Source organism: Anabrus simplex, chromosome 1 (genome assembly GCF_040414725.1).
Source record: "Anabrus simplex isolate iqAnaSimp1 chromosome 1, ASM4041472v1, whole genome shotgun sequence".
Classification (NCBI taxonomy): Eukaryota; Metazoa; Arthropoda; class Insecta; order Orthoptera; family Tettigoniidae; genus Anabrus; species Anabrus simplex.
In genome coordinates this window covers 802,194,473-802,219,443 of record NC_090265.1, presented here as the reverse complement: position 1 = coordinate 802,219,443, position 24,971 = coordinate 802,194,473, and the positions used below count along the sequence as shown (strand labels likewise).

At 38.4% G+C, this 24,971-nt stretch overlaps 1 protein-coding gene and 1 pseudogene across 4 annotated transcripts in view; one reads left to right on the top strand and one right to left on the bottom strand.

Annotated features, from left to right (window-relative positions):
• The window catches only part of Prp5 (pre-mRNA processing factor 5), a 268,041-nt gene that overhangs the window by 242,397 nt on the left and 673 nt on the right, over positions 1-24,971 (top strand). For 3 of the 4 annotated variants that reach the window (XM_067136316.2, XM_067136315.2, XM_067136313.2), the window contains 2 exons: positions 3,223-3,389; positions 9,142-9,315. In XM_067136316.2, the coding sequence (XP_066992417.2) occupies positions 3,223-3,389; positions 9,142-9,315 (341 nt within the window). The remainder of the gene's footprint in view (positions 1-3,222; positions 3,390-9,141; positions 9,316-24,971) is intronic. The other variant, XM_067136314.2, reaches the window with a different exon arrangement.
• Positions 11,305-15,511, bottom strand: LOC136858480 (transcription initiation factor TFIID subunit 5 pseudogene; annotated as a pseudogene).

Sequence of the window (24,971 nt, the reverse complement as noted above, 5' to 3'; positions counted from 1 at the left end):
ACCCACGTACTTCCGGGCGAACCGAGCACGCTTTTACCGCCTCGGTCAGGCATATCAGTTCGGTAGGGCGATGCAAAACAAACTTGATTTTTCAGATGAACAGGTCGCTAATTGTTCCGTCATCAAGCCATGTAAGTGTGACAATTTTATTTTGTCTGTTTTCTAATTTTACTGGCACAGACAAGAATTACTTTTAAAAACTTTAATTTATATTCAGATTATTTACAAATGTGGGAAATTGAAAACGACTGTGTTCAATTGGAACACCTTCTAAATTTTAATCCTTGGAATGTGGTAAGTTTATCTACAAAGCTGCTTTGCTGAAAGAGATTGCTGTGAAAGTCAAATAACACCTGGTGAAAGAGAATTGGGATTTGAACTGTACCGTAAGTAAAATCTTTGTTTACATTTTTTTTTTTTTTTTTCATGACTAAAGTAGATGTGTGCCAAGACTGAATCATGATCCTTGTTTACAGGGCTTATCGCAGAAAAAGTTGGTGATGTGCAGGTCGCCATTGAACATGAGGAAACATTAGTTTTGCCTGACATAACTGTTATTAAAAAAGATGAATTTGCAATATCCGACACTGTCAGTGGAAACCGGGCGAGTTGTCCTTGTGGTTATTAGCGTGCAGCTGTGAGCTTGCATCTGGGAGATAGTGGGCTGTGAGCAGCCCTGAAAATGGTTTTCCGTGGTTTCCCATTTTCACACCAGGCAAATGCTGGGGCTGTACCTTAATTAAGGCCACGGCCGATTCCTTCCCATTCCTAGGCGTTTCCTGTCCCATCGTCGCCATAAGACCTATCTGTGTCGGTGCGACTTAAAGCAACTATAAAAATATAAAAATAAAAAACTGGCAGTGAAAAAGATGCTACCACAACACCTGCAATAAGTATCACATAAATTGGCTGAACAATGGATGAAAAAAAAAATATCTTGTAAAGTCTTTCAGCACCAATTTCAAAAAACTATGGCACCAGTCGGACCTTTCTAGATGGAAGCTACAAGTAGAATCTGGCAGCACAAAGGCAGGAAAACTGAAATTTATCACCAAATAAACATTTGATGAATTTAAGAAGGTGAGGCTGAACAAGAACAAAAATGTCTATGATGTACACATTATAAAATGGGCCCTGAAGAATGCTTGGCATGTTCATGATGATACCTTCCTGCCTCAACTTTCTGCGTACGAAAGTTTAAAAATAAATTTAATATTGGTTGCCGGAACGTTACAAAATTTGTAACCAAAAGTTACACAGCCGATCAGCTTGACCTTGCATCCAGCGCAACAATTTTTGTAGGATACTTATCCGAATTCATAACCACTCACTCTCCAAAGTGCGTTTTTAACACAGACCAAAGCAGGTTTAACGAAGAATTAATACACAGCTATACAATTCAGCCCGTAATTTCTGACGATGAAGAACTGTTACCTAAATTGTTAGTTGTGTTAAAAGAAAAGGATGGTGAATTTGGCCCTATTGTTAAAAAAAGTTTGTTTACAGCAGATAATTTATTTGTTTTGCCTTCACCATCTGGGAAGTTAACTGAAAAGTTACTTCAAGAGTGGTTGCAAGACGTTTATTTTCAAAATGTACCAGATGACAGTGTTTTACTCTTGGATTCATGGACAGGCCAGAGTGAAGCAAATATATTAGTGTCAAAATCTGCCAAGAAAACTATTATTATTAAAACTGTTCCCGAGGAAACTACTGGAATGATTCAGTCGTTAGATGTTTTTTAATGACCTGATTATATTATGCAGTTTTGATATTAACATTCATTTGTGCAACAATATTTTAAAAACCCAATAATTGACCCACAACCATCTTCTCTGCGGTTTTGTAACCTGGGGATGTATAGTTGATACAAATCCGGTTATGTTGAACCGCAACTCTCTTGCTTTGTGAACCCTGTTCAGTTTTGTCTCAAGGATGGTGCTATCCAAAATACTTGCAATATGTGTACAAAAGAAAGTGTTGCAAGGTGCGTGTGGTGCAAGCAGTCTCTTTGTAATTACCACTTTTTTTGTAAACATCCACTATTGCAAGAATTACGAAGAGTAAAAGGGGAAAACAAAGAAAGGTCGGTTTATTTATTTACAGTAAGGCCAAGCGCAAAACATCAAATGACGTTGCATGTTATGTTCTAATCAAGATGGTAGAAGAGGATGGAAAAGTTTAAGGTGGGGAATACAACGCAGTACGATAGGTCGTTGCTTGGTCGCCATGAGCCATTGCGTGCTGCTAGGATTCAAGGTCAACGTTTCCTCTCCCTACCTCATCGCTAATGCCGTCACCCGGCAGGTTTCGGTGTTCAACATAGGCGTTCAAATTGAAAGTTGCCCGTGCGGTTTTCACTACGTCATTGTACAACTTTGTAGGAATATTATGTACTAAATTTCAACCAGATTAGAATTTTACACTAAAATTCATTCCCTTGTAAGTATATATATCAAATGAAAAGTCAAGACATTCTCTGTGGAGTCCGACACAGCAGATACAAATAGTTTTCTATAGTTCGATATTGTACCAGGAACTGAAACCTGCCAAAGATCGACTGAACAGAAATTAAAACATTTCAAACAGCTGTATGGAAGCTATAAATAATTCCCGCTCATATGTAGAAATAAAGCTAAGAACATCATTTGCAAAGTTGGGAAAATACCTTCTCACCAAAACAGGTATATTCTAGAATATCTATATCCTTATTGAAGATCAAAGCTTTGTTTTTAAGAGAAACCATTCATATAACAATAACTCTAAAACTCTTCATGCAAGAGCAGTATATGTCAAACACTGTGTAGGTCTGTACAACATATACAGTGGAAGTTGGTGACTAGATAAGAAGGCAGTATCTGTACAACATATTGGGGGGTTGAGTTATAACGAGGGGCTGCAGGGAAAGCCATACTGTGAATAGACCATTATTAAGCCACTTAGTTTAGTCACAGAGATTTGCATATCGAATGTTGAAAGTGATAAGATACAGTAATGAAATTGTATTGTATGTATTTGTTTGTTTTTATATTTTATTTTTATAAAGGTGATGTTCATTTGCACAAAAATACTCTCAAGAGATATGGTTTCATAACTTTTCATATAAAGTATTGACTATTGTGTATAAGGTAATTTTGACTTTGTGTAGTTCAGCATCAGTAAACTCTTGTGTATGACATATATGGTTGGTGTTGAGCTTCATTGTTTCTTGTTATTTTTCAGTAGTACCAGGTCAAGTCATACCTACAGCAACTGACAAGCTAGAACTGGCTCGCCGACTGGCTTCTCGTATTAACATGGCTAAGAACCTTGGCGCAGAGGCAAAGGGCTGTACACAGCAGGCTGCTGAGGCTATTCTGAAAGGAGGCGGTTCCCAGCCTCTCATAACGGTATGATAATATACTTGTAGTGTTAGTGTTGTGGTAGTTTAATACTGTAAAACCTTGCTGACATGAATCCAAGGGATTGGAAAATAGAGTTTGTGTTAAATGAGTACCCAAATTTAAGAGAATATCTATCACCATAAAGCACACTATTATAGAGTACGGATGCTTTGTACAGCATATTACACTACAGTAGAACCTCGATAATTCGAAATCGGTTAATTCAAAATTCAAGAAGCTCTCGTTCCCGGAAACATGAGATATAGTTTTGCATGTTTTCTCAATTGTTTAATTCGAAATACAGATAATTCAAAGTACAATGTCTGCCCCATTACCGAAATTCAGACTTTTAAATCGAAGCTGCCTTTACATTTAAAAACAGTAGTATGTTACAGAGCAATTTCAACTCGAAATTTATCTGTTCCGCGTCATAATAGAACACGCGTTGCGGAACGTGGAGGGGTAGCTTTCCGCACTTACACTCACTTCGGTGGGTCTACAGTGCACTTCATGATTGCTAAGATGAATGAAATCGGAATTCTTTTGTATTCAACCTTTTAAGGAACGCCGTAATATCACACAACAGGCAGTGTGCGGGAAAACAGAATCCGCGAACACTGGCGATGCCGACAGTTGACGAAAAAAACGTGGCTCATATAATAAATTCGTAGGCACCGAACAATATTGTCATTGCCGGTGAAACTGCATTGCTTTATTTTCAGGCGAGCCCAAACGGTCTTATGGTTTTAAAGGAGAAATTGCCAGCCGGGAAATCGTACAAGGGTGAGGGATGGGGGTCATAGTAGTGCGTTGCAATGCACATGGAAGCGAGATACTTTATCCCGTCGTCATAGGAAAGTTCGATAAGCTACAATGTTTTAAGGGCGTCGGTCAATTTCCATGCCAGTATTTTGTATGCAGACAGTACAGAAATCCAAAAAATAATGCATTTGCACAGGGGAACCGGCATAATTTATCCTCGTCTTTGAATTGTGCGATTTTTTTTCTTTCGTTGCGTAAGGTTATGTTTGTCATTGATGTATCCAAGTGCATTGTTTGAACATTGTAAATGCACCTTGTTGGATACATTTCGTAAATAGTTTTTTCCATGGCATTTGAAAGGTTTAAACTGTGAACCGAGGTGATTGCATGTATTAATGGGTCTTAGAATACTTTTTGATGCGGCAAGTGTTTACATTTCTGAAGCATGAGAGAAGTGCCATGGCGGGAAATCGTACAAGGATAGAGTCATAGGAAAGTTCGATTTTAAGGGCATCGGGTACTTTCTGTCTAAATACAAAGCATCTAAAATGCATACAGTGTAGTAATCCAATTAATAAAGCACTTGCACATGGGAGCCAGCATAGATTTCTCCTCGTCTTTGAATCGTGCTTTTTTTTTTCCTTTCGTTGTGTGAGGTTATGTTTACCAGTGAGATATCTGAGTGCATTATTTGAATACTGTAAATGCACCTTCTTGGATACATTTTGGAAATAGTTCTTTTTTCATGGCATTTGTAAGGTATAAACTGTGAAGCAAGGTTAACTGCATGCAGTAACGGGCCTTAGAAAATGTTGTAACGCGGCAAGGGTTGGTACTTCTGAATTGCGAATTGGCAATCACGTAATTCGAAGTCCGATTTTTGAGTCCCAACGACTTCGAATTAACGAGGTTTTACTGTATGTATTTAAATTGCGCATTCATATGCAGTTCCATTTAACTTCTGAACAGATTGAACAAAAATTGGGACGTGCGACGATTATGTGATGAAATTTTAAAATTCAGTTTTTTGATTGAAAACGAAGGATGCGACGATTATGAGGTGAAATACAGGAATTACATTTTTTTAAATATATTTCAAAATTTCCCCTTCCTAAAATTCTTCTGCTAGAAGATATGCCTTTACAAGTGCGATGAAACATGTACTTCATGCATGATGGAGCTCCTCCTCATTTCAGTGTTAATATCCGCTGGCTTCTAAGTAACAGATTCCATGACAGTTGGATAGGTATAGATGGATCGATTTCCTGGTCTCAGCGCGCTCTGGACCTAAACCTTCAGACTTATTTGTGGGGGCATTTGGAAGCTCTTGTGTACAAGATGCAGAGAGACTACATGTCCTTATTGTAGAAGGTCGCAGAACCATAAGCAATGCTCCAGTGATACATCAGCGTATCTGGGATTTAATTACATATAACTTATGTAGCTGAAAATGTCCTGTAGAAGAGGACGAAACATATACTACTATTTTAATGTGTTTGTTGATTTAGTAATTTAATATATCACAAATGATTGTATTGTATTGAAAAAGGTGGATAATACATCTCTACCAGTAAAACTCTGGGATTCAATGCGATGGCAGGTTGATGCATGTATCAATGCTAATTTTGAACATATCTTGTAAGAAAAAGTTAGATGTGGTATGTTCTATTCCTGTGATATGTTCTATTCCTGTGTGTTTCTCCACGATTAATGCACTATATAGAGTTATAAAGAAATGAGTTCTAACATAGAAATAAATTTGTTTCTAAATCTGTGTCCGTATAACACATTTTCTTCTTTGGCGTAGTGTAGTGTTGTAATTAGTGTGAATAGTCAGTGAAGGTAGTTGTGGTGATGATGATGATGATGATGATGATGATGATGATGATGATGATGATGATGATGATGATGATGATGATGTCGTCATCCGTCCAGTCTAATCTGACCATCGGCAATTCTATGAATTAGCTCTTGCCAAGTTGTCCTGTTCCATACTGCCTCCTTTAGTTGTTCCAGGGTGAGGGTTGTGCCTGTTTTAATGGTGTCTAACCAACGAGTCCTCTGGCGACCTTGTCTTCTTGTACCACTAATCATTCCTAGCATGATTGCTTTTTTTAATGCATCTGATAACGTAGCCAAAGCAAGCTAGTCTCAGCTTCATAATCTTACCCACCAATGACAAACGGAGCTTGATACGTTCTAAAACTGCCTTATTGGTGATTTTTGCAGTCCATGGTATTCGTAAGATTCTTCACCAACACCAGAGCTCAAAAGCGTCAACATTCCTTTTGTTTGCCTGTTTCAGCGTCCAACTCTCACATTGCAAACATTGGTTTTAAGTGAAAATGATTGGAACTCGGAGGAAAGGGATCAAGCGGAAAGGATTAACAAAGACAAAGTGGAAATTATAAGGAAAGTGGAGTCTTCTACACTTTCCCATGTTGCTCTGGTGAAGGAGCTGGAGATGCTGCAGTCTACTTTGAACGGCATCATAGCGAAGAAAGGAGATATGTCGGCTTTTGCAGTAAATACTTGAGCAAATTGCAAGAAAATTAAAGCTGGGAAGTACAATGAAGTAGAGCTAAATTGGTTCAGATAGCAGCAACGTTTAAATGTACCTTTGAGTGAGACTGTTGTGAATGGAAAAGCTAAAGAAATCGCATAAAGATTAAAGGTGCCTTTTACTGCGTTGAACAGGTGGCTCGATCACGTTGAGTTTGCAACCTTTACAAAACAATTAGTGGCGAAGCAATGAATGTAAGTGCAGAGGAAACGGAAGCATGGATGGAAACAATCCTGCCTGCTAAAATAAGCAGCTACAAACCTTGTGACATTTTTAATATTGATGGATTTGAACTTTTTTTAAAACCAGATTAACCCGAATAAATTATTAGTTTTGAAGGGCGACTTTGGCCATGGAGAAAATTAACTAAAGTGTGAGGTACAGCACTAGTTGGTGTGAATATGGAAGGAACTGAATAACTACCACTACTGATGATAGGTGTGGCTGCCACGTTGTTTAAAATATGTCGGTACTTCACCATATTAGTACACCAGCAACAAGTCAGCTTGGATGACAAGTTCCCTATTTGAAGAGTAGATGCCAAGACGGGGAGTTGGAACAGGAAGATTGTGGATTCTATGGACCACAGTCCTGCTCATCCCAAAGAGTGGCCCCATTTAAGGAACGGTAAGGTAGATTTTTTTCCACCAAATACATCGGGACTACAGCCCATGGACCAAGGATTCATTAAGGTATTGAAACAGAGCAGCCGAAAATAGTTGTGCGCTGTATGCTGCTAGGCTTGGAAGCAGGCAAATGCATCTACAAACCAAGCCATCTCATTTGGAATTATGCATTTCATTGTCTCATCATGGGATTCAATAGAGCCTGTAATAATCACAAATTGTTTGGTGGTTGTACCAACAGCAGCATTGTTATGGAAGTTGGTGATGAAGAGCCAGAGTGCTGGAAAATCATACAGGAGAGGATGGAGATAACCAGTAACTTCATTGTCCACTGCCATTGGTGATACAGTAATCACTTGCAAGGAGCAGACCATTGACCAGATCTGCAAGGAAATTCAGGCAGGAGGAGGAGATAATTTGGCTAGTGTGCCTTTGAACACTTTGACAGTAGCATGGGAAATGGAGAGGTTTATACAGCAAGAAAGCTGTAAAAACCTCAGTCAACCCTGGACAATTTATTTTCCAAGTAGGAACCTAGATTTTTGTATTCGGAAATTTATTTGATGTCTAATACAGTACAGTACTGCTTTTACATAACGTACAGTTACTAACCAGTCTTTTAATGTTCTTAGCATTTCTTAGCTCTTGTGCAAGGTTTTTATATAATATGTTCCTTCCTCTTATCAAATATTTTTATAATACAGTATGTTCAGTTATATTTCTTTATCTCTAAAAATACATATCGTGGTAGTCAAATTTAAATATTGTGGCTCTTCTTTTGGCAGCCCTTAACTTATATGTACATACATACACCGGTCTATTTGCTATCGTTCACAAATAAGGAAAACTGCCAGCTATGGGTTGGTGTTTTTTTTTATTGGCTTTACGTCGCACCAACACAGATATGTTTTTTGGCGATGATGGGACAGGAAAAGGCTAGGAGTGGGGGCGGCTGTGCCCTTAATTATGGTACAGCCCCAGCATTTGTCTGGTGTGAAAATGGGAAACCACGGAAAACCATCTTCAGGGCTGCCGACAGTGGGATTCGAACCTACTATCTCCCGAATACTGGATACTGGCCGCACTTAAGCAACTGCAGCTATCGAGCTCGGTACTATGGGTTTTAAGTGTATTTCAGGGTATAAGTTTTCAGGCATTACCTACTCTTTTTAAGAAGTTTCCTGCGTAAGAAGTTTTTTGAGTGGTCCCTTGAAAAACTTCTTAACAAATTTTTACTGTATGCCATAATATGCTGTGTAGTTATTACATCCCGACATGGTAGAATTGTACAATTGTTTGTTCTGTCAAGTTTTTGAAATAGACTATTAGAATGTTTATGATTGAGTTCTGAACAATGTGTGGCTATGACATTTGAAGTAACACTCATATTGTGTGATTAGCAGTATGGAGAGGTTTCAGATACTGTGCTGGTGATTAATGTGATGTTAATAGTTTGAATGTGTGATTTCATCACACTTTTTAGAGAAGCAGAAGATTTTGATTAATCTCTTTGCTTTGGGGGCACTATTGTATTCCTTTTTTAAATTGAGGAATGTCTCTACCATTTCTCCTCCAGATTTCTGTTATTTTTCCATCAGCTGTCTCATACTGAAGATGGGGTCTAGTGTTGATCTTCCATTTCTAAAGCCAAATTAGACTTCTTCTAATTGTCCTGCTACCATGCTGCTTCTCATTCTTTCTATTATCCTACTTTGCTACTTTTGAATGAGAGTATTTCTGTAAAATTGTATTGATTTTAATATTTAATGTTTATTTACTGTGCATGATAATTTCCTTTTAATTGTAGGCTAAGACTGTTGCTGAACAGTTAGCAGCAAAGTTGAACACGAAGCTCAACTACCAACCCAAAGAAGAGGATGATAAGGCAGAGGAAGAACAAGTTGAGACGTTCCGCAAATATGAAGAAGAGTTGGAAATTAATGACTTCCCTCAACAAGCTCGTTGGCGGGTCACCTCAAAGGTTAGTGTTCTTATGTAGTGATAATGAAGTTTGGAAATACAGTGAAACATTAATTCTCCATATTTGGATGAACCATGAGGGCGGGGTGTACTATACAGAAAAACAGAGATGAATTAAAACCAACAGAAATGTGGCTAACTACCACAATAATGAGATATTTGTACTGTAATTGTATATTCATATATATACATCTACATTATAGACTGTTATGTCTTCCAACATTCAGTCTGCAAGCCTCTGTGAATAGATTAAGCGTGGCACAATAGTCTCTTTGTAACTAGTTCTGTGGCCTTGTTTAGTTCTGTACCTCTTATCTTTAAATCCTTAGAAATTGAGTCTAACCATCGTCTTCTTGGTCTCTCTCTTCACTTCTCTTTCCCTCCATTATTCCATTATTCTCCTAGGTAATCTATTATCCATTCACCTCATTTGACCCAACTACCAAAGCCAGTTTATGTGTATAGCTTCATCAGTTGAGTTCATTCCTAACTTAGCCTTTATCTCCTCATTCCGAGTACACTCCTGCCATTGCTCCCACCTATTTGTACCAGTGATCATTCTCGCTACATTTATGTCTGTTACGTCTAACTTATGAATTAGATGTTCGGAGACTCAGAACTCAGATAGCCTTTTTAATATCATCATTCCACCAGGCAGTTTCTTTAGGTTTTCTTATTTGACTGTTGTCCACATACTTTTCTGCTGTACCAACCACAACCTTCTTTAGAGTATCCCATTCTTCATCTACTGATTTCAGTTCTTTTCTCGGCAGCAACCTGCGGACACCTTCCCTGAATTCTTCCTTTACACTTGGCTCGGTTAGTTGCCAAGGTTTTATTTTTGGGATTCTTTTGTTGCAGACTTTTGGAGGTCTTTTCTCTGCAATAACTGCAACCAACAGCCTATGGTCTCCACCAAAGTCTTCACTTGGAATGACCTTGACATCATTGACATTTTTCCATACATTTTGATCTATCAGAATATAATCTATTACTGTACCTATTTTATCATCCCAGCGATATCTTGTGATTTTATGGGAGTCCCTTTTCTTGAACCAAGTGTTACTCACTATCAGGTTGTTTCTCATGCATAGATCTAGCATATATTCTCCCTCTTCATTTCTGTTTCCCATTCCATGAGGGCCCAGTGTGGATTCATATCCTGTTCGTTGTGAGCCAACTGGTGAATTAAAATCACCCATTACAATTAGATTGTCATACTCAGTGTGTTCTTCCAAGTTATTAAGGAAGTTGGCCTTTTCCTCTTTTGGGCATCCTACCTGTGGAGCATAGACTTGGATCACATTGTACTTTTCCCTCCTAAGTTTACAGATAACTTAATTATCCTTTTACTAACAAACTCAATTTCACTACAAGGATCTATGTCTTTATGTATTAAAAAACCTACTCCATTCTTAGACTCTACTTCATTTCCAGACCAGTAGAGACTATAGTCCAATCTGACATTCATTTTTCCAGTTTTCTTCCACTTTGTTTCACTCAGGCCCATGATCAGAAGTTTCCTCCTTTCCATGAGGTCGACCAGCTCTTCAGTTTTGTTTGTCAATGTCAGGATATTTAATGTTCCCACTCTGATATATTGTCTTCGTTTGGTTTGTGTAGCTGGTGTAACATCGTAAACCGTCATTCGCACCAAACTGAAGCCGTTGTCGTGAATTCTTACATCCAAGGCTCATATTATTCTTGAAAGCAACTTCTTCAGTAATCCCTCTGTTGATCTGCTGAGCCTAACACAGATGGAGATTTTCTTTCAGGGTTTTCTCCCTTAGCCTTTGGTGTCCAGTCACCTCAACCTACAAGGCAGCAGGTTGTACTCACATTAATCTCTGAATACAGGGCTGCCTCTTCCGCCATCTCCATGGTACCCAAGTCCACCTTCTCCGCTGTAGAAGTCGTTGAGGTCTTCACTCGTAATCCTGAGCTGGGACCCTTACCAGATGTTACACACCGAGTCAGTATGCTCTGGGACTCACATAGGCAGGGACGCCACTCCTTGGGTAGGACTGCCTCTGAAAAGGGTCCCTACTTTATGGCCTGTCATGAGACGTACATGACCTCCTGTCACACAGTCCCACAGCCATACCGTGCGGTCACTGGAGCCAGTAGCAACATAGTTAGAATTTGGATGAAACTGTACACAATCAACATCTGAGAGGTGACCGGCAAATAAACGGAGAGGTTGATGCTGATCAGTAGCCCACAAGCGGACACTATTCTCATGACTGCAAAGTAGCAACCATGAGGTGCAAAACAAACATCCCAAACTGGAAAAATATGGCCCCTATAGCACACACGACATGTCCAAGTTTGCAGGCTCACAAGCATATTGTTGTATCTTCTGAGCATGACAGGAGCAATGTTCTATCAGGACTAAAAGCAACACTGTACACAAGTCTGCTATGTCCAGTCGAAGTTCCGCACATCTTGGCAGACTGATCATCCATAATTCGCACCCACACATCATCTGCCTCTCTATGTCCTGGAGCATTTCTGCTGACTTCATTGCTCTTAGTTTTTGTGGTACCATGGTCCACACCTTCACTATAGATTCCGAGAAACCAACAGCCAAGAGACTGGAATCTTCTGCAATCTCAGCACATGTCACAAGTTGGCTGGAGTTGAGTAAAGTATAGAAACAAATGGAGGGAAGAGTTTCAGGACCCAGCGTTACACGTTTACTAGCCTCATGGATAGCTTTCACTCTCTCCATCTTTCAGGTCAGGCAAGGGCATTCTATCAATAGGTAGAGCATTAGGATCTGTATTTGTAGAGGAGAGGATTTTTTTAGGTTTCTTTTTCTTTGGCTTATCAGTTCCTTCAGCATCTCACTCGTCTTCCTCCTCAACAGGCATATACAGTAGAAGTCCGCTATAGCGAGTACGGCATATAACGAGAACTCCGTTATAGCGACGACTTTTTTCTGTCCCTTCAAAATTCCTATATTAAACTGTGTATCGTCGTTCGGTTACAGCGAGAACCCTATCGCTGGCGCATCTGTTATTACGAGCGATTAAGCGCGCCCGATTTTTTCCGTTACCGATATTTATGCACCCCAGCATTGATATTGCATGCGATCGATTACCTTCGGCATCGTTTCCTGGCTATGTGCACTAGCTATTTCTCTCGTTGACATTTGAAGGCGATGTCAGAGTCGATTAGTAATATCCGTCGACAGCTGTTCCGTAAAGAAAATTCGAAATGAAAGAGAACATATGTTCGTAATAAATGCATAAATAACGTGTCCGATAACGGTCGTTAACTCATTAAAAATTAAGGCTGACTAAACGACCGCTTAATTTTGAGGCTAAATACTGCAATTAAGTAAGAATGGGATACACCTCAAGATATGACAGAGTGCTTAATTGATTTCATACGTTAGTTTGTATTTTGTCGCGTCTGGTTAAATTACGGAAAGGCTATTATGAAAATTTACAGTGAGAAAGGTATAATTTCTCTACCGGCGCTTGAAGTGTGGTTTCATCATACGTTTAGTACGGTTAAGTTAGGATACGTAACGCTATTTGAATAAGAAAACTGAAACGTTTGCAACAAAATGCGATCAGTCATCTTCGGTACGGTATAGTTTTTTCACTTTGTGCATTTGCAAGCTCTCTCGTTGACATTCAAAGGCGATGTTGGAGTTGATTAGTAATACCCATCGACTGCTGTTCTCTAAAGAAAATTCGAAATGAAAAAGAGGATAACACGTTTTCGTAATAAATGCGTAAATGACGTGGCCGATAGCAGTTGTTAACTCGTAAAATTAAAGACTGAATAAACGATATCTTAATTTTAATGTTATATACGGAAATTACGTAAGAATGTCATACACCTCAAGATATGGCAGAGTACATCACTGATTTCAGAGGATATTTCATATCTTCTCGCGTCTAGTTACGTCTATTTACATGTAAATTTTTCGCGAGGAGGTTATTTCTCTACATGCGTTTCAAATATGTTTTCATGATAGGCTACATATACGGTTAGATTAGGTGACGCTGTTTGAAGAAGAAAGCTCAGGTGTTTGCTACAGAAATCTCTCGAGTGATACCATATTTCTCCGGCTCCAAGACTTTTTTTTCTCAGAATCTTATGCGAAAACTCAAGGGTTGTTGCATTCGCGGCCTAACAGTAAGTTAATGGATATCACTGGCAACTACCGCGGTAACCACGCTGCTTCTTTTCACACGCGCACAGAACTCATTGACAATAAACGACCGCCTCTTTACTACACATCGCTACCGGTTGTACAGTGTACAGTGCCTGTGTGTTTCTCAAATCTGCAGAATGGCATCAAAACATGCGACCCTTCAAATTCTTAGAAAAGCCATGGCTACTCAGTGGCAGAGTCATAACGCGTCTATTGCACTTGACGCTTAGTAAAATTAAGTTTTATAGACAGCAGGAATATTTTCGTGATGGATAGTCGTATTGTAAAGATACGTGGAAAAGGCAAATTCTCAACAGGTTCCAGTCGATATTATGATGCCAAGTTTAAGTTAATGTTTATTAAACACTCTGAAATGTAGAATAATTGTGCAGCCGCAAGAAAATACGGCATAGGCGTAACTAAAGCCAATATTTGGCGTTAGCAAGAAGACAAAAAAAAAAAAAATTAAGAAAAAAATGCGTACCGGTACTGTACAAAAAATGCATTCAGTGGTCCGCAACAAGGACGCTTTAAAGAAGTCGATGATAAAATTGTGAGGTATGTGCACGAAAAACGCAAGGGCGATTGGCCATACCGTGGCGCAGTAAACTCGTTCGTTGACTTTCAACGTTCGCGATTAGGCCTATACTTCGCTAGCCGTTGAATTTGGCCACACCCGACAAGCGAGACGTTCGTGTAGCGGTAGCCGGTTATATCTGACGCTGCATAAAAGTAACAGTTTTATAGACAGCAAGAATAATTTCCTGATGGTTCGTTGTATTGTAGAGACGCATGGAATAGGTATTGCCGGAAAATTTTCAACGAGTTATCTTCGGTATTATGATGCCAATGTTAAGTTAATGGTCCTTAAACCCGCAGAAATAAAGAATAATTGTGCAGCCGCAACAAATGAAATACGGCGTGACGAAAGTCAATGTTCGACGTCTAAAAATGGGTAGGCTTGTATGATTTTACAAACTTTTTTTTTTTTTAGCCTGATTTAAATTTTTTGAAGGAAAAAGTGGGTTAATCTTGGATTCAGAGGAATACGGAACTATAATTTTTTTCAGAATGAAATTAAACATACACTTTCACGTAGTATCGGATTATGAAAAATAGCAAACAAGTAAGTCGTAGTGTGGATATCATCTGCGGAAATGTAAGTTTTGAACAAACTGATTGCCGTACCGACTTTAAAGTGCATGAAGGGTTTTCCGACTTTTATTAAAAAATCGGATATAACAACAATCCGTTATAGCGAGTGAATTTTTCGCTGTTATGAATTTTCGCTATAACAGACTTCTACTGTAATTGAGCTCTGGTTCCTTCAGCAGCCCGTAGTATACTTTAGTCTTGTTGTCCTGCCTTGTAGCCTCACCAACAACTGCTCCAAATGTAGCATCAATTTGTTGTTTGTTTCTGGCAACACCCTCATACATATCAAAGTAAAGACGTTCTTGAATTATGTTCAAGACCACACTATGCTTCTTCTCTTGTAAATGTCTCTTGAGAATTGAAAGAGTATCTCGTGACATGCGGATGATGAACTCACTTGACTTGAAAGTATCTGTCAGTTCATTTCCCTTCATGTGCTCCTTTTTGGTGACATGAGCCAGTCTGCGAATATCCTCCTGGTAGTACTCCTCCTGGTCTGGACCAAACTTCTCCATAAGTTTAATATTGCTTGTTTCTCATGATTATTATTGTAAACCAGTTCTAGGTACATGTGTACAAATACTGGGTATAGAATCATAACCAATTCATGCTTATATATATCCAGTCCACCTTCAACAAATCTCTTCAATTCAGTATATGAACCTTCATGTACTTCTGGATCCCCTTCACTTTTATATGCTGAAAGGACACTGCTAACTTCAGATTCAGATTATGGAGTTTCTTCAGGACCATCAACATCAGTTAAATTAGCTTCCTTCTTGAAGAGCTCTTCAGTACTCTTCATATTATATTTACGCAGAAACTGAAGAACAGGAAGCAAGGTATTTTTATCATTTGTAGAAGAAGCCATCTCCACTATTACAGTTATTATTTACCACTTTACGCAAGTATAAACACTCAAATTGAAGCACACTCGTTGAGCAATGGGAGAGTAAACAAATGATGTTGAGGTTGCATTCATCTGTTTCACCCATGCTGTCAGTTTTTGGAATTATCAGGGAGTAAAAAAATAAGGAGAGATGGCAACGACATGAAAGACTGCTAAACTGTTGATGGCTAAACACACTCGTTGCAACTATTGCAACTTTTAAATATCGTTCTCTTGACATTGTGGCATTTAACTGGCCATGGCTGAAAACTGGCTGAGGTAAATAGAGACCTTCACATCCCTTGAGGTTTATTGATCGTGATGCAAAATGCCAAGCAAATTGGAAATTGACGCCTTTTGAAAGAAAATGGAAGTGTGTTATCAGATGGTGTTAAGTCAATTTGAGGTGAAGGGATTTTGATTTACAGTAGATGTAAATCTGAAGCCCTAGGGAAAGAGTGGTGGATCCACTGAAAGGGGTGAAAAAGGGGGGGAAAATGATAGATTTTAGGAAAAAGGGGGTTGACAGAATGTCAAAACCACAGACTTACAATGCTTATAATTTATTTGAAAAATGTCTGACTAGAATATTGAATTGACTTAATTTTTGGCTGAAGTCAACAGATTGGTGAATAATTGAATAGATAGATTGAAAAGACAACACTGTTGCGAATTCATTCATTAGAGAAGCGCAAGTTGGGTTATGTAAATTACACAACAAAAAGGAATGAGAATTTGACGAAGAAGAAAAAGAGAGAGCAACTTGAGTTGCAAGTTTACCAAGTAAATTGGCAAAAATTTGAAATAGGAAGCAATATTGGTTACAGTCATCATCATCATTATCAATGTCCACTGCAGTCGCCTGGTTACAATATTGGCCATATGGAAGGATGAAGGGATACCTGAAGATTGGCAACAAGGAAGCATTGTACCATTGTTCAAAAAAAGGAAATAAGAAGAAATATGAAAATTATAGAGGTATAACCCTGTTATCACATGGGCTAAAAAGAATTGAGAAAGTCATAGACAAAAGACTGAGTGATGTAATAGAAACACAGTTAGAGGAAGAACAATATGGCTTTAGACCGAATAGATCAACAGTAGACTTGATATTTACAGTGCGAACGATACTGGAAAAACATCTGGAAAGGAACAAGGAAATCATCTTCGTATCTTTGGATTTGGAAAAAGCTTGTGATACCGTTAAGAGAAGACATGTATGGGAATGCCAACGGAAAAGGAATGTACCAAAATCATTAACAAGATAAAAATGTTGTATCATGAGAGTAAAAGCAGTCTGCAGGTGGGGAGTGGTGATTCTGAAACATTTTATACAAAAATGTCTCAAGCAAGGAAGTGCACTGTCACCATTATTGTTTATTATATTGATGGATGAAATCATAAAACGTGTAAAACAGAGTATCAGTAGTGATGAAGTGAATGCTTTGGTATTTGCAGATGATGTAGTGATTTGAGGAAAGGGAGAAAAGGAAGTAGAAAGGATACTGGACATTTGGAATGAAAATCTGAAGGAGTTTGGAATGGTAATTAGTAAAAAGAAAACTGTAGTCATGCACTGTGGAAAAGAGAAAAGGAGAAGCCAAGTGAACATAGACGGAGAGCGGTTAGAGAACGTAGAACAGTTTACATATCTGGGTAGCATTATTAATGGAAGTAATGAAATCAACCCTGAAATTAATAACAGACTGAGTACAACATTTTATCATCAAGTCAGAGAGCTTTTATGGGACAACAAAGTACCCAAGAGAACAAAATTAAAATATATAAACATTATTTCATACCAATTGTAACATACGGACTAGAAATGCTAGTAACTAATAAGAGACAAGATAATAAGATGGAAGCAGTAAAAATGAAGTTTTTAAGAATATCTGTTAAAAAGACAAGAAGAGATAGAATTCAAAGTATTAAAATAAGAGAAGAGCTAAATATAGAACCATTAGTACAGAACATACAGAAAGCAAGACTAAGATGGTTGGGACATGAAAAAGAATGGGAAAGGAATGGATAGCAAGAAGGGTATTGGAAGGAGAAGTTAAGGGAAAGAGACCAGTTGGAAGAGTGAGAAGGTGGATGGATCATATTTGGAAGGACATTAGAGAACCCGGATTGGATGTGGTGGAAGTAATGGAGCAGGGAAAGTGGAAGGACAGAAAGGAGTGGAGGAGGCTTGTTAACCACACCCGGCCGATTGGAGTGGACATTGATGATGATGATTGATTACAAAAAATATTTACATTAGTAATTACTCAGAGAAGCACAGCCTTCATAATATGAATAAAAGAAAAACTTCAAAACTGGTGAAGTGCCATAATAACTGGTTACTGGGTTACAAAACTTAACATTAGTGAGTACTCAAAGAGTTACAGCCCAGAAATGAAATGGCGTATGACTTTTAGTGCTGGGAGTGTCCGAGGACATGTTCGGCTCGCCAGATGCAGGGCTTTTGATTTGACGCCCGTAGGTGACCTGCACATCATGATGGGGACGAAATGGTGATGAGGACGACACGTACACCCAGAACCGTGCCATTGAAATTAACCGATGATGGTTGAAATTCCCGACCCTGCCAGGAATCTAACCCGGGACCCCTGTGACAATTTAGCCATGGAGCCATCAACCTTCATAATAGAGAAAAAATACAAAACTGGCAAAGTGGCATAACAGCTGCTTAACTGATTGCCAGGCAATCCATTAAAAGTTCTTTCCAATCATGAACACGTTGGTAAATCGAAATCTTCAAGTATAACTTTTCTTCTGATTAAAAGAATTGAGATTTAGTTATCCAAAGGCAAACCTTCCAGGGTTGTCAAGTAAATTGGAACTCATGGCAAAATGACCTTGACAGAGTAAGGAGGAGACCTGGCTCCAACTAATGGCAACTATGATGTAGTGTACACCTCGAGCATGGTGTGATGTGTTGGTGTTTGTCAAAGTTTAGAGTAACCAGCATAATGAATGATTGAAAAAATCGTAATCCAGAATGAAGTTTCAGCAGCGTAATTCTTAAGGTAGAACTGCAGGCAGGCAGGGCGGCCAGCCAAGAACAGATATCTTGAATGCAGAAGGGAGCCCCTTTTATTCAAAACAGGGTGAGACGAAGAAATTAGAGCTGAAATGCACTAGGGTAGAATTAATTTACAGAAATAAACAAAATATAGTTTTTAAAAAGTCAGACTTAAGCCTTAAGGTATGTATTCACGTTTCGGACCAAAATCTGTACTATTTTATCAATGTTTTTGAAATTTTTACAATGAAATACTTGCATTTACAGAAGATATTTACACTATAAAAATTTCACACGTACGGTACTGTTTCATAAATAACTGACAAAAACTCCAAAATTTTGCATAAATTTCCAAAAATCATAGCTTTCTGGAAAATAGTTCAATTCCAATTATGTTTGCGCATAATTCATCCTAATAATGCATATAATGTGATGAACTAAACAGAATTTAAGAATTCATTGATATCATATTTTTTATAATATATTTTTCATGGCGGTCAAAATTTTAGAATATTTAGATTTGTTTTTTCATTTGGTACCTTTTTATTATAGTCTTACTTATTATTATGTTTAATTCAAAACATTCTACTTTTAATAAGCTTCAATTTGACATATCAATGTATTCTATAACTTAAAATTTGATGACGTTATGATTTTTTGAAATATGAAGACTCTGGAGAAATTCACTGTGTGGAAAATTGAACTTGAATCTTGGAAGTTTATTTCGGGATTGAAATTACTTACTTTGGCTAATTAAAACCCTCCTGACGCATAAGAGCCGGCCCAGTCGTGTGGGGGTAGTGTGCCTACCTCTTACCCGAAGGCTCCGGGTTCGATTCCCGGCCAGGTCAGGGAATTTTACCTGGACCTGAGGGCTGGTTCGAGATCTACTCAGCCTACGTGATTAGAATTGAGGAGCTACCTGACGGTGAGATATCGGTCCCGGTCTAGAAAGCCAAGAATAACGGCAGAGAGGATGCTTCATGCTAACCATACGACACCTCGAAATCCGCAGGCCTTCGGGCTGAACAGCAGTCGCTTGGTAGGCCAACGCCCTTCAAGGCCTGTAGTGCCAGTGGGTTTGGTTTGGTTTGATGCATAAGTAGGTCCCTCTTATTGTAGTATTTTGTCCTCTTTGAATCGTTTTCTTCCTCAGATACTTTCAGTGGTAACTTCAGCCAGAATCTTGACATATTCAGTATATACTGCCGGTGCGGGCGGTGAAGGTAAATTCAAAATATACGAAAATTTTCTTGCTTCACTTCGCCCACAACCATTGAAGCGCATCCCATACACAATTCTTCTATTAGTTTCACGAATGTGACCAATTCTCCTTGATGTACACTGAGGTTCAGATTGAAAATCACTACTACTACACCCCAAACTAACAAAAAAGCCCAATTTGTTTACAGAAGTTTTTCAGCGATATTGATCCACATTTCATACAGACAGGACATACCAGCAAAGATAACATTTTTTCTACACACTCCACACTAAATATAATGTTAAAACTACCTCGAGAATCACCACAATTACTGTCATAATGCGAAGTAGAAAGTTTTAGACTCGGAAGCACTACTGTCATTGGGAAGTTTATTTTTACTGTTCTCATTTTGGACTACTGTCTCAGTAATATTTCGTTTATTCATTGTATACTTATTTCCATAGCAACGGCGCTTTCTTTTATAGCCACTATGTCTCTTACTACCAATTATTCACTTAGCAGAAGTTAGTTACTCGATATAAACACAAATTACACAGCACATGGCATTCATAGTTGGATTGCACAGCATTTATGCAAGATTCAACATTCCTTCTCCAGAGATATATCATATGACAATCAATGCTATCTTTTGGTTCACAAAGGTACTACATGGGGAAACACCAGTGCAATGTATTGAAATGTAATTATGTAGAAAAATCTGCTTGAGTATGGAAAGCTAGTGAATGTTAGCACCTGACCACGCCCCTGGAGCAGAGAAATCATGAACGCAGTGGTCCTTTTAAATGCAATTTACGGCCTTTCTGCATGTCTCCGGACAATGATACTTACATATTTGGAAACTAGAAATTCCAGGCTTTCATTTGACATCAAAAGCCAAATATTGATTATTTTGACCTAAATCGCAGTTTCAAACGTGAATACATACCTTAAAGGAATATTTGTATAAAATTTTCAATAAATAACTAAAGAATGTAAATAATATTAAATAAAATAGCCAATCAGTAGGCATAAAAGAGAAAAGAAAACGCGCAGGAATACCTTACGTTATCAAGAGCCAATACTAAACAAAATTGATGTTGAGGAATGCCTCCAGTCAGAAAATTGGGAAACAAACTAGGAGGGAGAGCTGCTTGCAAGCAGCGAGTGGCACAGTGAAACATAAACTGGCAAATGGAGCAGTATCGTCAAGAACAACTTGTAAACAGATGATTGAAGGAGGTCAAACAGAAACATGCAAGTAATACTTTAAATTTCCACAAGTATAACGTAAAGTAAAAATCTTTAATGGATAAGGTGTGAAAGTCAATTAGAAATACTAAATTGCCAGGATCTTTGTGTAAGCAGGAACACCATATGGAGGGATTCTTGTTTAGGTATAAATCAAAAGCCCTAGGGGGAAGAATGAAGGATCCACTGAGGGAAAAAAAGAAAGGAGATGGGGGGGGTGACAGTTACTTGAAAAATATCGAACTAGAATATGGAATTGTCTTAATTTTTTGGCTGAAGTCAACAGATTGGTGAATAATTGAATAGCTAAAAAGGCCAAAGCCTATCATTGAAAAGACAACACCGTTGTGAGATTATGCATTAGACACACTGGGTCATTGTGCTCTGGGACTGTCATAGGCAGGGGCGCCACTCCCTGGGTAAGGCTGCCTCCGAGGAGTGCCCCTACCTGCTAACTATGATCTTCTCTACTATTTATTTTTTCATCATGGAACTTTAGGTAAATCCTGATGTGATAAACGTAGAGAACAAGCATGAAATATACTTTCTTTCTTTTTAAAGGTTTACTTTCAAAAGCCACAGTTATCCAACGAATACTTCCAGTAACTATGTAGGCCTATTCCATTCAAAAGTACAACTCGTAACATTTGCTAGCGATCAGCTGGTGGGTTGCCACGCATTCTGCAACATGACTTTTTTTGAAAGGGGTGGCTTCTGCTACATATACACCAACTGGGAAAGTACAGAGACCATCTCTAGAAACCTTTTGCGAATAGATTATCACTGTTTGGACTGTATATAATCGGGAATGAAACTATTTTTAAGAGTTTCAGAAAAACCGGGATCTCGAATGCTCTCGATGGCAGGGAAGATGGCATCATTTCGGGTGACGACAACTTCGGTAGCAGGGAGGTTGGTGGCACAAGATGACGATAATTCAAATGAAAGCAGTGATTGGGTCTACTGTGTAGTAGGCCTACTGCTCAACTGACAGTGACAAATTACGGGCATCAAGTTCTTTTGTATTAATATTGCATAATATACAGTGAAACCTCGTCAGTGCATTCCTCATTAACACGATTTCCCGCTTAACATGTCATAAATTCGAAGTCCTGATTCTCATCATATTAAATCTATATAAAAATACTTCACTTATTGCATCACGAATTTTTGCTATTACCGCTTAGTACGATCACATTTTTCCTAGCCCTGAAAATTTTATTTGTCATTCCTTGTGAAACAAACGTAATTTCCAACTCGGGTAAGATCCATCGCCACAGTTGTGTGATTATGGAAAAAAGGCCTTAAATTCATGAACTTCACAGGATAAGTTGCACGTTCGGGGAGCAAGCTGTTAGCCTCAGGAATTTTGCTTGCTGGTTAGCAGCAAGATTGCTGAATAACACAGTGAGTCAATTTGTGCTTGTATTTTGCATTCCATTCAGAAGTTAGAAATTTATTTTGTGTTGAGTGGTACAGTGAAGTGTAGCAAATGTTTGTCGCATGATACGGTAGCCTATACCAGGATTAGGAACATGTAAACATACGCATCACATCACGAATTTTCGCTATTACCGTTTCCTACAAATACGATCACATTTTTTCCAGCCCTGAAAATCTTATTTTGTCATCCCTTGTGAAAGAAACTTGATTTACAACTCGGGTAAGAGCCATCCTCATGCTTGCGTGATTACGGAAAAAGTGAGCCTATTTGTGCTTGTATTCCATTCAGAAGTTAGATATTTATTTTGTGTTGAGTGGTACAGTGAAGTTTTTTCGCGTGTTACTGTAGCCTATATTTGGCTTAGGAACATAATCGTGTGAAATTGACTAGCGTAATGCATATCTGTCTTGTGATAGCCTAGGTATGGATACGGAAGAAGTGAAATTCCTTTCTAATAAAGACAACATTAAAATCTTTCAGAAAGTGGACTGGCATCCGCATCTTTAAGTGCACAGAGGTCGCAAACGTTGAACTCGCACCTTAGAGTTTCGACTCGATCGAAGTTTTTCAGAATGGCGGCCAAAGTCACTCTGTTCTATCGCTACATGGCCGAATATAATCTCCAATTCATTGTCTAAGAGTGTGACCAGAAAATAATGTTGTATAACCCACTGCTTCGAAATAAAAGGTTTCTACTAACATTTGTTTTAGAAAGAGTGTGATCTGCAATAATACTTGGATAGTTTTATTGGTCCCCATGCATATGTTTTCATATTTGTTGTTTGGTGTTTTTCACACTGTTCAGTGCACTTGTTATTTTATAAGCCCCAGCAGAAAAGGTTTTCATATTTGTTCTCTTGTTTTTCACACCTTTTATCTTGAAAAATGGTAGGTATAGTCTTAACTGTACCCGCGTATACACGACGTAAAATGCGTTCATGTCGGAAAAAATCGTATCTAGTGTTTCCATATCCCTGTTGGATAGTTTTTATTCATATATTCAGTAATACATTTTCTCGCTTAACACGTTCATATTTGTTGTCTCCTGCAGAAATGTTTTAACGAGGTTTTACTGTAATAACTAAAACTTCATGTCCAACCCTTACCCCTTTTCTCTGCGGGATCATGGCTGAAGTGAGAAGAATCTTCGTAGCAAGTTTTTACAACTGGGCGGTCTTTCTGATTGTCAGTCACATCAGAGAAGTTAATGAGATGAAACAAATGATATGATATATAAGAGTAAATAAAACTGATTATATTTACAGTATAAATGCAGGCCCAAAAGTTAAGTGTTCACCATTTGTTGCTTTCTTTATTTTTTTTAAATTTAGAAATACTGGATCACCAGTAAGACTCAGAATACAATCTTAAATTTGTTAAAGAATAGTGTAGAATACATACAAGTACAATTTAAGTTCTTTATAGCCAGAAGTCATTTGTACACTGCACGAAATTGGGGGCTATCACATATTGGCCCTCCATCCCCTTACTTTTTGTGGCAATAAAAGTGGAAGAAAAAGGGGAGGTCTAATCTGCAAGGAAATATGATAAATTCCTTTGATTGATTTTTAATAATCTGCCTGCCCTTAATCTTATAGTCCCCCAGTATTGCGAACATCTTTTCAGTCGGTACTCAGTCATATGCCTTCTCTAGACTTACGAAATATAAACATAACTGTCTATTTCTCTTGTAGCATTTTTCTATTACCTGGCGCATGCTGAAAATCTGATCCTGACAAGACCCTCTGTGGTCTGAAACCACACTAGTTTCCAGCCAACTTGCTCTCAACAACTGATCGCATCCTCCCTTCCAAAATGCCAGTGAACACCTTGCCTGGTACACTGTTCGGTGAAATCCCTTGATAGTTGTTGCAATCCTTCATGCTCCCTTGTTTATAGATAGGTGCAATTATCGCTTTTCCCTAATCAGAAGGTTAACATTCCATGCTAATCTTATTACTCTGTGTAGCCATTTCATCCCTGCCTTCCCACTGTATTTCACCATTTCAGGTGTAATTTCATCTATTCCTGCTGCTTTATGAGAACGGAGTTTATATACCAACGTTTCCACTTCTTCAGGTGTAATTTCAACATCATCATTGTCTTCCTCCCCATGAGCTAGGTTGTTCGCGACTTCAACAGAAAGGTTTCCTTTTACATTGAGAATATTTTCAAAATATTCCTTCCACGTGCCCAGTGATTCCCTGGGATCTGTTATGAGTTTACCTGATTCACCAAAAACACGATTTATTTCCACTTTTCCCTTCCTTGTTCACTTAGTGTGAAGATTGTAGTACATAATAGTCTCTTAAACCTGCTGAAATATATAAACAACTTCTGTAAGTCCTACTTTCACATCATTAATCACAAGGACTGGTTGCATTCGGAACAGTGTTACTAACACTGTCCATACCTCAGCCATCGATGACAGAGGATGGAGTAACTTCAGTGCCGCTTCAATTGTGTAGAAAGATAAATTCTGTTGTTAAACTGTGTCACTGAAGAAGTTTTTATTATT